Source organism: Polyergus mexicanus, unplaced genomic scaffold (assembly GCF_030449975.1).
Source record: "Polyergus mexicanus isolate NDT 795.1 unplaced genomic scaffold, iyPolMexi1.0 SCAF_4, whole genome shotgun sequence".
NCBI lineage: Eukaryota > Metazoa > Arthropoda > Insecta > Hymenoptera > Formicidae > Polyergus > Polyergus mexicanus.
This window is the reverse complement of record NW_027223324.1, coordinates 4852567-4866070: the sequence shown is the minus strand read 5'-3', so window position 1 is coordinate 4866070 and position 13504 is coordinate 4852567. Positions and strand designations below refer to the sequence as shown.

At 30.8% G+C, this 13504-nt stretch overlaps 4 protein-coding genes across 11 annotated transcripts; 3 read left to right on the top strand and 1 right to left on the bottom strand.

Annotated features, from left to right (window-relative positions):
• Positions 1–177: 177 nt before the first annotated feature.
• Positions 178–7024, top strand: LOC138932454 (uncharacterized). Of its 4 annotated transcripts, none has more exons than XM_070294324.1 (10): positions 178–217; positions 526–630; positions 746–1043; positions 1183–1336; positions 1433–1575; positions 1671–1870; positions 1995–2385; positions 2462–2698; positions 2832–3300; positions 6145–7024. In XM_070294324.1, the coding sequence occupies exons 2-9, from the start codon at positions 541–543 to the stop codon at positions 3284–3286; spliced, it is 1968 nt and encodes a 655-aa protein (XP_070150425.1). In that variant the 5' UTR covers positions 178–217; positions 526–540; the 3' UTR covers positions 3287–3300; positions 6145–7024. The 4 variants fall into 4 exon arrangements, with proteins under 4 accessions (XP_070150425.1, XP_070150427.1, XP_070150424.1 ...); XM_070294326.1 differs by lacking the exon at positions 178–217 and adding an exon at positions 252–314 and having other exon boundaries at positions 1995–2223; XM_070294323.1 differs by lacking the exon at positions 178–217 and adding an exon at positions 252–314.
• Rush (rush hour) lies at positions 3435–9005 on the bottom strand. Of its 3 annotated transcripts, none has more exons than XM_070294327.1 (8): positions 8916–9005; positions 8326–8390; positions 8062–8199; positions 7899–7962; positions 6790–6915; positions 6560–6666; positions 6217–6474; positions 3435–5928 (listed from the first exon to the last, which is right to left on the bottom strand). In XM_070294327.1, exons 1-8 carry the CDS (start codon positions 8929–8931, stop codon positions 5899–5901), a joined length of 804 nt encoding a protein of 267 aa, XP_070150428.1. In that variant the 5' UTR covers positions 8932–9005; the 3' UTR covers positions 3435–5898. The 3 variants fall into 3 exon arrangements, with proteins under 3 accessions (XP_070150428.1, XP_070150430.1, XP_070150429.1); XM_070294329.1 differs by having other exon boundaries at positions 6790–6846; positions 8916–8957; XM_070294328.1 differs by lacking the exon at positions 8916–9005 and adding an exon at positions 8717–8908.
• A 319-nt stretch (positions 9006–9324) lies between these two features.
• Rnasek (Ribonuclease kappa) lies at positions 9325–10298 on the top strand. Its single transcript, XM_070294055.1, has 2 exons — positions 9325–9591; positions 9680–10298. The coding sequence occupies exons 1-2, from the start codon at positions 9523–9525 to the stop codon at positions 9905–9907; spliced, it is 297 nt and encodes a 98-aa protein (XP_070150156.1). The 5' UTR covers positions 9325–9522; the 3' UTR covers positions 9908–10298.
• Positions 10299–10592: 294 nt separating this feature from the next.
• On the top strand, positions 10593–13412 carry LOC138932588 (major facilitator superfamily domain-containing protein 12). Of its 3 annotated transcripts, none has more exons than XM_070294552.1 (8): positions 10593–10713; positions 10990–11336; positions 11409–11616; positions 11731–11939; positions 12038–12400; positions 12507–12663; positions 12778–12899; positions 12994–13412. In XM_070294552.1, exons 2-8 carry the CDS (start codon positions 11030–11032, stop codon positions 13068–13070), a joined length of 1443 nt encoding a protein of 480 aa, XP_070150653.1. In that variant the 5' UTR covers positions 10593–10713; positions 10990–11029; the 3' UTR covers positions 13071–13412. The 3 variants fall into 3 exon arrangements, with proteins under 3 accessions (XP_070150653.1, XP_070150651.1, XP_070150652.1); XM_070294550.1 differs by having other exon boundaries at positions 10593–10740; XM_070294551.1 differs by lacking the exon at positions 10593–10713 and adding an exon at positions 10747–10856.
• The last annotated feature ends 92 nt before the right edge of the window (positions 13413–13504 follow it).

Sequence of the window (13504 nt, the reverse complement as noted above, 5' to 3'; positions counted from 1 at the left end):
AGCTTCCATATATATCCTGTATATTAGTGGTTATGTCAAAAAGAGTCCAACATATCGATTGGCTATCGGATAGAGAATTTCTAGAGGTTTCTGATAGTAACCAATCGGAGTGCATTCGTCAAAACTTGTATGTCAGACGGGATATAACCTTAAAGTTTCCCATCTCGATTCAACCCACAACTGGTGGTCTTGGAAAATTCAAATGTTTAATAACTGAGTACATATGTTTTTTTGTGTGTTTTTTAACAGTTCTTATATTTCGCTTGTTTTTCTATTCTTGAATTTCAGTGTCTATCAAAGAATTGTATTCCATTGTATGTGATTAATACTCTACAAGTTGTATGATTAATATCGAGTATTTGCATCGCGTTGCACATACGTTATTAACACTTTGAATTGTATTGATATTAATTAATCATACAATATAAATTTTGTACGATCAGTTTTTTTTTTGTCATAAACGAGAAAAGTATCTTAATATTAATTATAAGATTTATAATATATTTATCATATGTATTTGTACAGTTGTAGCATCGCAGAATGGCTGTTAGCGCGTCCTTTCATCGAAATGTCTTTTTATTAAATCAATTGGTCTCGCCAAGTGATGATTTTAAAAAGGTTTTTCGCGAGGTAAGAATTTTACTTTTCTCTATTTTATGGAGTTTTATTCTTAAATATATTTTTCTTTCATATATATTAACTTTATTGATTTTTATTGATAATAAATAATAGATACATGTTGCAGGGAATATTCGATAAACCGAATATTGCAGGATTCGTACAGCTTTCTCATTATCTGTTAATGATATGTGATGCCGAGCGTTTTAGAAAACTAATTGAATGGCCAGTATTGTGCAAAAAGACGGAAGCAAAATATCGTAATGATGTCAAAGACTATTTGAATATTATTGCTGTGGAGAATCCTGACATGGGATTTCCACATATACTCGCTACATATTTGCATCATGCAAGTGGTACTAAGTTTATGTTGATAATGTGGAAATTATCTCAACTTGCATTAAAGAGGTATCTTATGCGTAATGGTAGGTATTTCTGTATTAAGAAAAATAAATTATTTTTGTTATATATACATATATATATGTTTTATTATATACGTATATATGTATATATTTTGCTTATTAATCTCTCAATGTATTTAATTATCATTTATTATTTTTTTAGGTGAATACGAAGTTATATCTGCACCAAAATCAGGTCCCGCAATTGATTTAATTAGAACATACCTACAACAATCCAAGGCGAGTGTAGCTTGTAATACATTGAGCCATCATAGAAATTGCATACAAATGGAAAAGGCAGTGAATTTTGCATTGGCGTAATATTTTTTATTTCTTATATATATATATATATTCTACTAAGATAATCTAGTATAGAAAACTTTTAAAGTTATTTGCTTTTCCTTTTACTTTAGAGAAGAGAAGGAACAACTGGCTAAAATTAAAACAGAACTGTTTGACAAGAAACAGTTTGTGACGAAATACATGACTACAGCACCTGTTTCTACCTTCATAAAACAACGTTTGAATAATGTTGAGGATTCAGAGATTATACAAAGTTAGAAACATATTTACTTTTATTGTTTACTTTGTGTGCCGAGAATTAATTTGTTTTATTGCATATAAAACTAATAAATATATGATTTTTTTTAGTGTGGGAAAATAGTTTAGACCAAAACATACGTTACATACAAAAACAGAACACAATTTTGAAAGATTTGGAAAAAGTGTGCGAGAAAATAAGTAGTATAATAGTGAATCTCTTGAGTGATGCAAAAGTGCTAAATGGCAAACAGTTGGAAAAAATCAATTGCTCTTTGATATCGGAATTGCCATTTCCACCTGATATTCAGGTGAGTACAATTTTAAATAAATAATTGCATCTCTTTTCTGCAATTATACATTTATTAACAATTATAATTTATATTCACACACACACATATAATCTAATAATATATCAATTTTTTTCTTTTCCAGCATTGTCTTTATCATTTATATAATGATAATCAATTAGTATATCACAATTTTATTCACTTATACACTTTGATACTCTATCAAGTGCATCAATGTCTAAGGAAAGATGAGTTAGTAGACTTATCGCAATGCCTGTTGCAAGTGGAAGCAAGTGTAGATGATATGAAGTCCATGTACAATATATTCAAAACTATCTTGACAAACATGAAAAATTCTATAGAGGAGACACAAAGTATCTTTTGTAAAAAAAGTACGGATTACATGTCCAGAGAAAATGTGTTACCCTTTGTAAATAACGTGCTTCTCATGCCCTCGCCTCTTATCAAAATTAATACTAACTGCGTCGACGAAACGAATGATTTACAGAGATTATTGCAACTTACCCCGGGTGAAAGTAAGTTAACTTAGAAAATTATGCATTGCAATCTTTCATTTATTGTAGTTACTAATACAATATTCATTCTTTGCAGTTGCTCATAAATCGTTATTCTCGAGATACATGCGATACAAGAGGATCCATACTCCAGATATGAGAACGAATTTATTCGTATCACGTATCAATATTGATAGCACTATGTCGTTAGATAATAACGATAAACGAAGTCTGAATTTGCGTTTTGTAACGCCTAAAATGAATAAATTGTCCAAAAGAGTAACAGGAAAATATTCCCGGTTATTTTCCACATACATGAATAAAAATATAAAAGGTTTGTAATAATCTTGTTTGAATTGTGTATAAATAATACTATTGTAACATTTTTATATTAAAAAAATATATATCCATATAAAATTTTCAAATTATATGTTGATTAAATTAAAATTGTTATAAAATTTAAACAGCAAATTCTAGCATGATTTCTCTACCATCTACTGGACAAGCCAATTCTTCTACCATTGCAAGTACAGTAGGAGAGATGCCCAATATATCGGATTTTAATTTGGATGTTATAGCAAGGGGTTACTTTAATTTGAGTGAAGAATCTCTTGCAATCCCTTGTATATCTACATCTGCACAGTTTACTTCAATAAAACAGAATATCTCAAGAGATGTGTATCAAGAACAGACAAGAGACAAACTCGATCACGAGACCAAAATAAATAAACTCAAGCTAGATGACTTTACAGAAGTACAGTTTGTGAATGATGAGAACCAAGGCACAGTTGTAAAGCATGAAAACAATTCAAGAAGACGGTCTATTAGCGACTTGGTAGAACGTTATAAGAAGTTGCTCGAGGTTAGCAGTTCTACTACAATAAAGTTTCAAAAAGAGTGTAAAAAACAAGAAGTTGAATAAAAGCAAAAACAAAGGTATTAAGATAAAAAATACAATATTAATAGTAGTACATATATTTAAATTGAAGTTTTCCATCTAGAAATCTTTTGCAATAAATCGAAGAGAGATTTTTATTAATAAAAAAATATAATTAACAGAATATAACAGTTGAAAAAGAGTTTGCTTAATTTATTAGTCGTTCATTAAAATTCATGAATAATAAAGACGAGATTTTACATTTGGCATACAATATACAATGTTTCATATATTGTAGATAAATAATTTAATTTATTTGTTTGATAATATATATGTGGCAGATTTCATTTGTTTTTAAAGATAATTTTTGTATCGTTTTTATGAGGCAAAATTTGATCGCTAGAGGATAATATAATATGCTTTATTAATAAACTTTCTTTTGAACTATGATAAAAACTTTGCACAAAGAAAAATTAAATAGAGTTTATTCGGATAAATAGATACTGTAATATATCGTCTCCATAAAATTCCTATTTCCTATTTCTTTGCTGCATATTAAGTTATAAGATCTGTGAATATAATAAGTGTAATTATTAGATTGTTTAATTATTAGAAACGAAAAACGTATTTCAAAATAATTTTTTTTTCTATATTTCCATTCGCGTTTGATAGCGTAAATAGTAAAATATACTGAAGAAAAGAGATTGTCTTTTAATTTAAGGATTAATAAAAGGGTGTAAAAATCTTGATTGTCATCAGATCTATTTTTCTTGGAAATGTGAAATATATGCAAATTACATTATACATCTAATCTTGATGTATAATACAGGAAAGAAGTCATATGATTCCTTATAATTCAATATGAATGCAGTGAGATATTAGGAATTTTAAATAGGAACTTACAGTAGACATATATAGTTAATGCTAATATTTTCTATTTCACATAGCATAGAGCTTACTGTATATTTTTTATAACATACTTTGTATGTATTTATATATTGTTATAAACATTATGTATGAGTCACAAAGCAAATTATATTATTTTGTTATAGATAAAAATTATTATTACAAAGTAATTTTGTTGTATAAAAGTTTTTTTTTGTACATGATATACTTCCGTCGATTCTTTCGATTATCTAATTTCCCATATCAGTATAATCTATAAATAAAGAATAGCATTTTTATTCACACAATTTAGAGATATGCTTTTTTCAATTTCATCTATTGTGTGTTTATGTATATGCTAAATAAACTATATTTTAAGATGCTTCATATATATATATATATATATATATATATATATATATATTTCTTTTTGTTATTAGTGCCATGAAAAAATAATCATTTAGAGAGTTTAATTCTTTATCAAATAACACTTTTAAATTTGTAATAATATAACATTTTTTTTATTCATAATTCTTATACGTTTAGATTGCTATGTATATATGCTTTGTATTTAGTTATAATGTATATTTGCAATGATAAGTAAAAATCTATACAATAAAAATTAGACATTGCATTTCAAAAATACATTCTGCATGTTGCAAGTGTTTTGTCACTTGTTTATATATCTGATGTTGCCTATCAATAATATAAAAAGGCACAATGTGGCATATATTCTTAATATACGTATGATGAAAAAAGTTCATCTAATTACAATTGTTATTCAATTTGATCAATGTAAAAGTATTGATCAATTACAAACTTTTGCTGATTCTAATGGCGCATTTCTGGCGCTTTAGAAAAGAATTGATACTTTTTTTTTTGTTTTTGCAGTTATCTATACATATTCAGCATTTCTTATTCTTTGTTAATATAAATCATGCAATATCTTTTATTAAAAACCGCAAAGATTCATAATATAAATTAGATATATGTATCCAACCATATATGTTTTGAGAATTTTAGCATAAATTTATATCATATTTGTACATAATTATCTTGTTTAGAAATATTTATAAGAATATTTTTGTAAATTTTTCTATCTCGATAACATTGTTTGACAAAAATTAACTTTCTTAAATTAAAAAAAAGAGAGTAATTATTCCTATAGTCTTTAGGCTGAATACAATTTCCAAAATGCTCTATTAGATTACAATTTTGAAAGATTCGAGATTCTTATAAGTCTTGAAAAGAGAAACTTTTTTTTTATATACTTTACTGTGGCATAGCTATGGCACAATTTACTGGACAATTTTTTTTTATTCGAGATTAAATGTATTAGAAGTTTGTCTTCAAAAAAAATTCGTTGCAAAGATTAATGTTAGTAAGATTTTTGTGATTAAATATCGAGTTTGTCACAGGAAAGTTATACATTAAGCCATTAAGGATCATAGACACTTTACCGAACACTTTTCAATTATTTATTCAAACTTAAGTTCTCAATTTACTAAATACAGATCTAATATAAAAGCAACTGAAGTATTCTATTTTTCGTACAATTTTGACCTTACATTAATTAAAATTGTAACGCAATAGAGCATTTATAAAATCGTATTATGTGTGCATAAAAATTATAAGGAATGATTATCTTTTTTCTTGGTTCTTTTTTTGAACTGTGTAATAGTTTAATATCATCGGCGCTTTTTTTAAAAATACCTTCCTATAAAATTTTTATATTTTTATGTGACATTGTTTGATGTGATGTACAATCATCTTCATCGGCCGAGCGTTGAATAGAATTTAGGCTGCAAGAGAAAATAAACTCCTATATTACATATAATGTATTAATTTTGTGAAATATATGTATATATCAAAGTTATATATATAACGTTTTATAAAGACACTAACACTTTTATAATAATAGTAGATGCACAAGATATAAATAATATAGAAATAAATAACAATTATAAAAGAGATGAAAAAGAATAATTAAATATACTTTAATTGTTTTCAATTTTCAGATAAGTGATGTACATATTATGGACAGATATTGGTTTTTGTCAAAACTGAGAAGGAACCTAATTATTAATTACCTCATCGTGATTCTCTTCCTTAGTTCCCTCATCGTCATCTCCAGAGCTGTCCCCTCCTGAGCTATCAGCGGAATTACGTTGCTGATCTTTGTTATTTAAGCTATTCACAGCGGTAGTGGGTATAGCTTTGATTTTACTAGCGGCATCGTAACATTGTAAACAAACTCTGACGGCCTTCCCGTTCCCCTGTCCAGGTAACAATAATTTTTTATTACTGCAGGGACCGCAAACGACCGCTCCGCATTGCCTACAGTGATGCTGAAATGGAGAGCACAATTATTTCAATATATTTTCGATTATTTTATTTAAATTGATTAAATTAATAAGAGAGTCTTGCAATTACCCGTCTGTTTAATACTGTAAACTGTGTCTTATTGCAGTGCATGCAAATTGTAGCTTCATTATCTGGTACCCAGACTGCTGCATGAATTTCGACAGGTTTCTTGCCACCTGTAAAAATGTAGAGAAATAAAAAAAAGGATTCAAATATAAAAAGAATCAATTACATATCTATGAAATGTCGAGATTTACATTTTGCAAAGATATGTTTTTAACACTTTAGCTTTTACTTACTCTTTCTTAATAAATCTTCAATACATTTTGTGATATGTGCCATCCATTCTTGCTTCTCTGTTGCAGTAGCAGCATAAACAGCAAACGACTTTGTTACTGTTTTAATGAGCCACCCATTACGATATTCTATAAATAATGATCCAATACTATACTAACATTTTCTAAGTATGATTTAATTATTGATCTATATGCTGTGTAATATAATTGAAGAGCTCTATTTATAATGATAAAGGTGCAAAGGAGAAAGTAGTAAACAAATATATCTATGACAAGAATATAATCAGATGATAATTCTAACTCTCTTATTTATAACAAATATAAATTTAAAGACAAAAAATATGATATAAATGAATACAAGATGATTTCTTGTTAAAAATAAATGTGAATAAATTTGCAATAAATTTTTATTTAGGGCTTTATTTTTTTGAGAAAAATAATTTTGGGATTTTGTCAATTTATTATATATATGTATTTGTATGACATGTTTACACATAATTTGTTGAACTTCCTATATATTATTATTTCTATTCATATTTATCACAAATAATATTTATCATATTAAATCACAAAAACAATTACTTAAAAGTTTTGAGAAAATTAAATTCATGAATTCTTTCCTTGATTCTTATTTATGAGGTCATATAAAAAATTAATATATAAAGCTTTAATTTATCATGAAAATCTTGTTCGCTTAAAAGACAACATTACACATAAAGTTTTTGAAAAAATAAAATTTCAAGTAAGAGCTTATGAATCCTTAGGTAGAAGAAGACAGTTATTCATTCAATGAAATTATTTTCAGTAATTTGTGTGTGCATTAGTAAAATAAAGCAAGTATAAAACTGAAATTTTTGGACAGAATTTGAAATCAATTTTCTCATGTTTTGCATGGAAGAAACTTGCACATATATTGCAAAATATCAATTTATATATAACAATTAACATTATTCAAAAAATTGTATCAATATACACACACTATATATAATACAAATGTTTGCCCATGCTTTTGAGATATTTTAAACATTTTTAAAGTACTCTACATAACAGAACAAAAAACAAAAATCTTACTATACACACAAGTGTATTAAATAGTATGACAATGTACTTACGACCTTCATCAGCTAGAGACTCTAATTTTACCTCCTCCAGTGGTATTATATGTTGTTTGTTATACTGTGAAAAAATTGTTGTTACTATTAATATTATTGCCATAGTTTTATAATAATCATTATATACATAACTTATTATTGCACTCTGTTATAGGATACACACTTTTTTCTTATTAATCACGATATTTCCATAGACCAGTATGTCGTTGAACAGAAAGAATTGCCTGGGTTTGGGCTTCTTCCTGCACATTTTCGTCAGGACACCTTCTCCCACCAAAACTCGGCCGGGTACTGCGAGTGGCTATCGGAAGAAGAGGAATATTCATTAATGAGTCATATCGACAATGCTCCAGCTAGCCGTAAACGTTTATTTAAATAATTAAGTATCAGTCAATTTATGTATGCAACTTATCCATTACTCTCTCACCTGACCCGAACCGCCAAAGCAGTTTTCGACCATCGCGATACGCCTGGCATTGGCCTCGCTGTTTACTGAAACATATCAAAAGAGAGGGGGTGAACACAAATGTCGAACACACCCACAATCTCCTGAGCGAAAATGATATATATATGTATATGTCATATATATATATATATATATATATATATATAAGAATCATCTTAGCGTCAACTCCGTTCTTTTTAGCGACGCTCGCACATCTTTTTTTTCGTTTTTCTTTCGCGAGCAACGACCTTGAAATGCATACATGCATCTCTCCATTCGAAACACACGGGAAAAGTAACGCGAAAGAGAGAGAGCGCGGCTAAACAGAGCGAGATAATCGTCAACGCTAGTCGAAGCTGTCAAAAACACACACGGCCCACTTGATGATAGCTCGTGGAAACGTTATCCCCGAATCGCACGAATTTTACAGGGAAGACGAAGGAGAAAAACGGGAGGAGACTCGTCGCGGGACACGCGATCCTTCCACAGGGTCGTTCACGGCCGCGGCGTCCTCGTCTTTTTGTAAAATACGCGATATTAATTAAATGCTAATAAGCGGAACACGAACTAACCCAATCGGTCGACCATGATCCTCTGAATCAGGGTTGACAACAGCAGGAAGCGTGAATCACGTCCATGTCTCCGTCGAGTTTCGCAGTTTATCCGCGCGATTCGCGCTTATCGAGAACTGACGTCTGATAGGCGGAAAATTTTATCAGCTCGTATCTCGTAGCCGAGAGAAAAATAAAAGAGAGAGAGAGAGAGAGAGCGATCATCGTATTCGAGCTGAGTTGCGTTCAAAAATCTACTTGTCAAACGAAGTAGCTTTTTATTGACCAATCAGAAGAGGAATCTTTTGCCCCTTTTGTTCCGATTGGCCAATCGTTTGACAAGTAGATTTTCGAACGCGACCAAACATGCGAGTCTGTGTATTTTTATTTCATCTATGGTTATGAGAGACGATCTATCGATACTGCTATCAATATCGTTACCGCTCGAACGTCACATGATTACAAACCCTCGTCGCTGTGACGGATCGTTACGGACGATCGGACGAGTTCGTTTGACAAGCATCAAAGAACGTGTATTCGACGAATTTTCGAGCGTTGGCGTGAGAAGTAGATGCGTCGCTATTAGATCGAATTCGATTATTCTGCTTGGACGATCTTATCGGTGAGGATGAAGATCTGCGGACCCAAGTACGCTCTGTGCGGTCTAATACTGTCCGTTTGGGGCATATTTCAACTGGTAAGAGATATATTATAATCGTTTTCTTCCCTTGCACGAGAAAGATCTCTCCAAACATCCAAGTTAATCTCTTTCTTCTCGTCCTTAGCTTCTCATGGGTGTATTCTTCTATGTCCGGAGCGTAGCACTGGTGGAGGATCTCCCTCTGGGAGAAGATACGAACTTCACCTCGCTGGAAAACTTTTACGACGTGGTGGATCGCGGTTACACGCAGAACGCGTACAACTGCTGGATCGCCGCGTGTATTTATGTCCTCACCTTCCTCTTCTCGGGCCATCAGTTCTACCTCAATTCCAGATCATCCCTTAGTGTATAAGCGAATACCCAGTGGATGTTCAAGGTTGTCGCAGAGCGTCCAATTTGTAATTCTGTACAGCTGTGAAACAAGTATACATCAATTTAATTATAGCTGCATTAGATTGTCATTATACTGTACAGCTATATAATTGAGTTGTGTAATCCAAACGCGATATTTACCTGTGGCAAAATGCTCGAATGTTTCTACAAGAACAATAAGGAGATACAATTTATCACATATGTATATTAGCGACATTTCCACAGGTATCGGTATACAATATCATATAACTGAAATATGGAATAGACAAATTATGCAATTCGTAGAAGTTTCATAATTTGTTTTATTTATCATAGAGATAATATATTTCAGTTATTAAATTTTAATTCTACTTTATGTTACATACATTATTAATATAATAATATATTTAATAAATTGTTCAACGAATAATGTTTCCCTGTAATCTTTCAACTGTACAATCTATACACAGTGCAATGTTGCTTACAATTTTTTGTTTTCCCCCCCAAAAAAAAGATATATATATATATATACACACATACATAATATATATCATTGGAAACATTTGTTTACAGAAAGGTCTGCTCTTATGTTCTGTTTCTCCCATTTTCTTTACTCTTTAAAAAAAAAGGATACTTGTTTCATTTTCAGTAGAGTAGAAAAAAGAAAGGCCTTTTTTTTTCGTGCATCTTTGATTATACTATCGCTCTTATCGACGGCGATAAAAAGCATATGTCAAAATAGGTGTCACGTGATAGTCTAGATGACACAAGAATGAGATCACCAATATACACAATACGGCACGTTTTGTAAGGGAACGGTTGATAGATTGATAGGTTAAAACTCTTGATCTTGAATGCTCTTTAATTTTGATATATATCGAACGAATATATTTTTATCAAAATTTAATTAAGTGAAACTGGTCAAATTACACATTTATCAGAATAACGAAGTAACAAGCTTACATTTTTTATCACGTTCTCTCTTTTCCCTAAATGATGCGGCGTTTATATTTGAATCATATCGTTTTGTGAGTCATATCGTTGTTCCTTTATAAGAATAACGTAAATTATTTTTTATTACAGAGAAGCCAGGGCTATTTATGCCGAATAACTATCTGTCACAATGGAGCCTGGTACGAGCAACTCGACGGATGATTATACGGAGATAATAAGAAAACTTCCCCTTTACTTGAAATTAGCCTACGGCACGGGTCATGTACTAAACGACATTTGCGCTTCCATGTGGTTCACCTATCTGCTAGTATTCTTTCATCTGGTTCTTGGATTCGATCCGACTTTGGCCGGCGCCGTATTACTCATCGGTCAAGTAGCAGATGCTCTGGTCACTCCGTTTGTCGGCTATCAATCTGACAGGAACGATAACTTTTGGTTGTGCCGATATGGCAGAAGGAAAACTTGGCACTTGATAGGTATAATTCGCAACCTTATTATTATGCCATGCTTTTGCTTTGCAATATTATAAGAGTCAGTTTGATTTGCAGGCACTATCTGTGTACTACTAGGATTTCCGTTTATATTTTCGCAATGCATCGGCTGTGAATACGCACATCAATATGCACAGTTAGTTTATTACGCTGCTTTTGTCGTGATCTTTCAATTTGGTTGGGCAGCGGTACAGATATCGCATTTAGCTTTAGTCCCAGAGCTAACGCCTTCTGAACATGAGAGGACTGAACTCATAGCTATAAGGTAATTGCAAAAGAATCATTAAGGAAATAGATTATGTAGAATAATCAGTCGTTAAAGAAATTTTAAATATGTGTATATAAATAAATCCTTTATTTCTGTCGTAATCTTGCATAGATTCACGTTTACTGTTTTCTCCAATGTTCTCGTTTACTGCATTATGTGGGGTGTGCTACATGTAACGAGCGATGAGTATAATTCTCAGATTGGACCTGGTGACATTTATAAATTTCAAAAAGTTATTCTAATTGGGCTAGTAGTTGGACTTATAGCATCCATTGTATTTCACATTGTTGTTAAAGAAAGTGCTAATGGCGATGCTAATGGTAATGGAATGCAATTAACTGAATGTTTTAATTTTGTGACATATATTTGATAGTTGTTGGAAATTTTCAAGATCTTATAACAATGTTGAAATTTTTAGGTAGTTTTTTACATAGAAATGGTAGGACAGCATTAGTGCTATTGCGTGACTTCAGATTGTATCAAATAGCTTTTGTCTATATGCTTACACGACTATTCATCAATTTGTGCCAGATTTATATGCCTTTGTACTTACACGAGTCACTGAATATGCCTGCCACTTCTCTGGCTTATATACCATTGACAATGTATCTGAGTAGTTTCTTGACATCCTTAATCATAGAGAGACTTAACACGAAATGGGGTCGAAAAATTGCGTATTCTATTGGCGCTTTGCTCGCGATATGCGCTTGCATATGGATACAATTCGGCAATGATGATACATACACCAAATATCAGATCTATGCTGTTGCTGTATTGTTAGGTAAATAAAGCACAAACTTGATATATACATAATGCGACATTAAGTCTCACAAGCTTAAGAAATTTAAAAATAACTTGCTAATTTAATTTTTCGTCACGTGTTCCAGGTTCTGCTGGTGCAATAATGTTGGTGACCAGTCTCGGTATTACTTCGGATCTGATAGGGAGAAATACCGAGAGCGGTGCTTTCGCCTACGGAATTATGAGTTTTACAGATAAGATGAGTAATGGTCTAGTGGTTATGCTCATTCAGTACTTGGTGAAGTAAGTAAGAATGTTTAATATTCGAGAATATATTCCTTAAATTTTTTTCTCTCTCCATTTTATCATCCAAGGAATCACAAGTTGAAAGAAGTATCACTTACACTTGTTTTTCAGACACTTGTCGTCCGGTTATGCCAGTTATTACTATAGAAATATTCTTACATACGTTTGCGGTGTGTCCGCGGCTTCCGCTATGCTGATGATTCTATATATTAAACCGTTCTCACGTGTTACAGGTACGTTTAAGATGCGCATACTCGTGCATCATATAATAATGAAAATTAAAAAAATTTCAATATTTCGTCATGTAAATATGAAAAATTATTTTAGTCTTCGATACTTTACGCAATGATGAGGACGAGGGTTTCATAGAGACTCCATATCCGATCGACGGAAACTCGGACTAACAGCCGCAAACTAATATATAATCTACGCCGATATATAGTTCGAAAATATTTTAGCACAAAATATGTAAGATACAAAGATATATTTATATTTATTTTAAGAAAAGAAGAAAATAAGCAATATATATGCTATGCGTGCGTTATGATATGTGATATGTATTGAGAGCTGATTATTATCTTTTTTATTTGAGATCTACGATTGATATTATCGTTGATATTAATACAATCTTATATATATTAATAATATTATTGTAATATTAATTTTTTTCGTTCTATTTTAATGCATTTAATGTAATGCGAGATTAATGTAGACAACTTTTTGAATTAAATATTTTAAATTTTTAATTTAAGTATATTATATTTCATGTGAAGAATCATAATATGGATAACATTAGTATTAGTTTCACAATTTTAACGCAATTGTCATCTATGCACAC

Bases quoted from the DNA above. Each gene is read 5' to 3' on its own strand.
- LOC138932454 (XM_070294324.1), top strand. From the start codon at position 541: ATGGCTGTTAGCGCGTCCTTTCATCGAAATGTCTTTTTATTAAATCAA. The intron at 1,576-1,670 runs GTTAGAAACATA...GATTTTTTTTAG, and splicing joins GGATTCAGAGATTATACAAA to TGTGGGAAAATAGTTTAGAC. The intron at 2,699-2,831 runs GTTTGTAATAAT...AAATTTAAACAG, and splicing joins CATGAATAAAAATATAAAAG to CAAATTCTAGCATGATTTCT.
- Rush (XM_070294327.1), bottom strand. The intron at 8,200-8,325 runs GTGAGAGAGTAA...TTCTTCCGATAG, and splicing joins GCTTTGGCGGTTCGGGTCAG to CCACTCGCAGTACCCGGCCG. The intron at 6,667-6,789 runs GTAAGTAAAAGC...ACATTTTTACAG, and splicing joins TGAAGATTTATTAAGAAAGA to GTGGCAAGAAACCTGTCGAA.
- Rnasek (XM_070294055.1), top strand. From the start codon at position 9,523: ATGAAGATCTGCGGACCCAAGTACGCTCTGTGCGGTCTAATACTGTCC. The intron at 9,592-9,679 runs GTAAGAGATATA...TCTCGTCCTTAG, and splicing joins TTTGGGGCATATTTCAACTG to CTTCTCATGGGTGTATTCTT.
- LOC138932588 (XM_070294552.1), top strand. From the start codon at position 11,030: ATGGAGCCTGGTACGAGCAACTCGACGGATGATTATACGGAGATAATA. The intron at 11,617-11,730 runs GTAATTGCAAAA...AATCTTGCATAG, and splicing joins ACTGAACTCATAGCTATAAG to ATTCACGTTTACTGTTTTCT. The intron at 12,401-12,506 runs GTAAATAAAGCA...CACGTGTTCCAG, and splicing joins TGCTGTTGCTGTATTGTTAG to GTTCTGCTGGTGCAATAATG.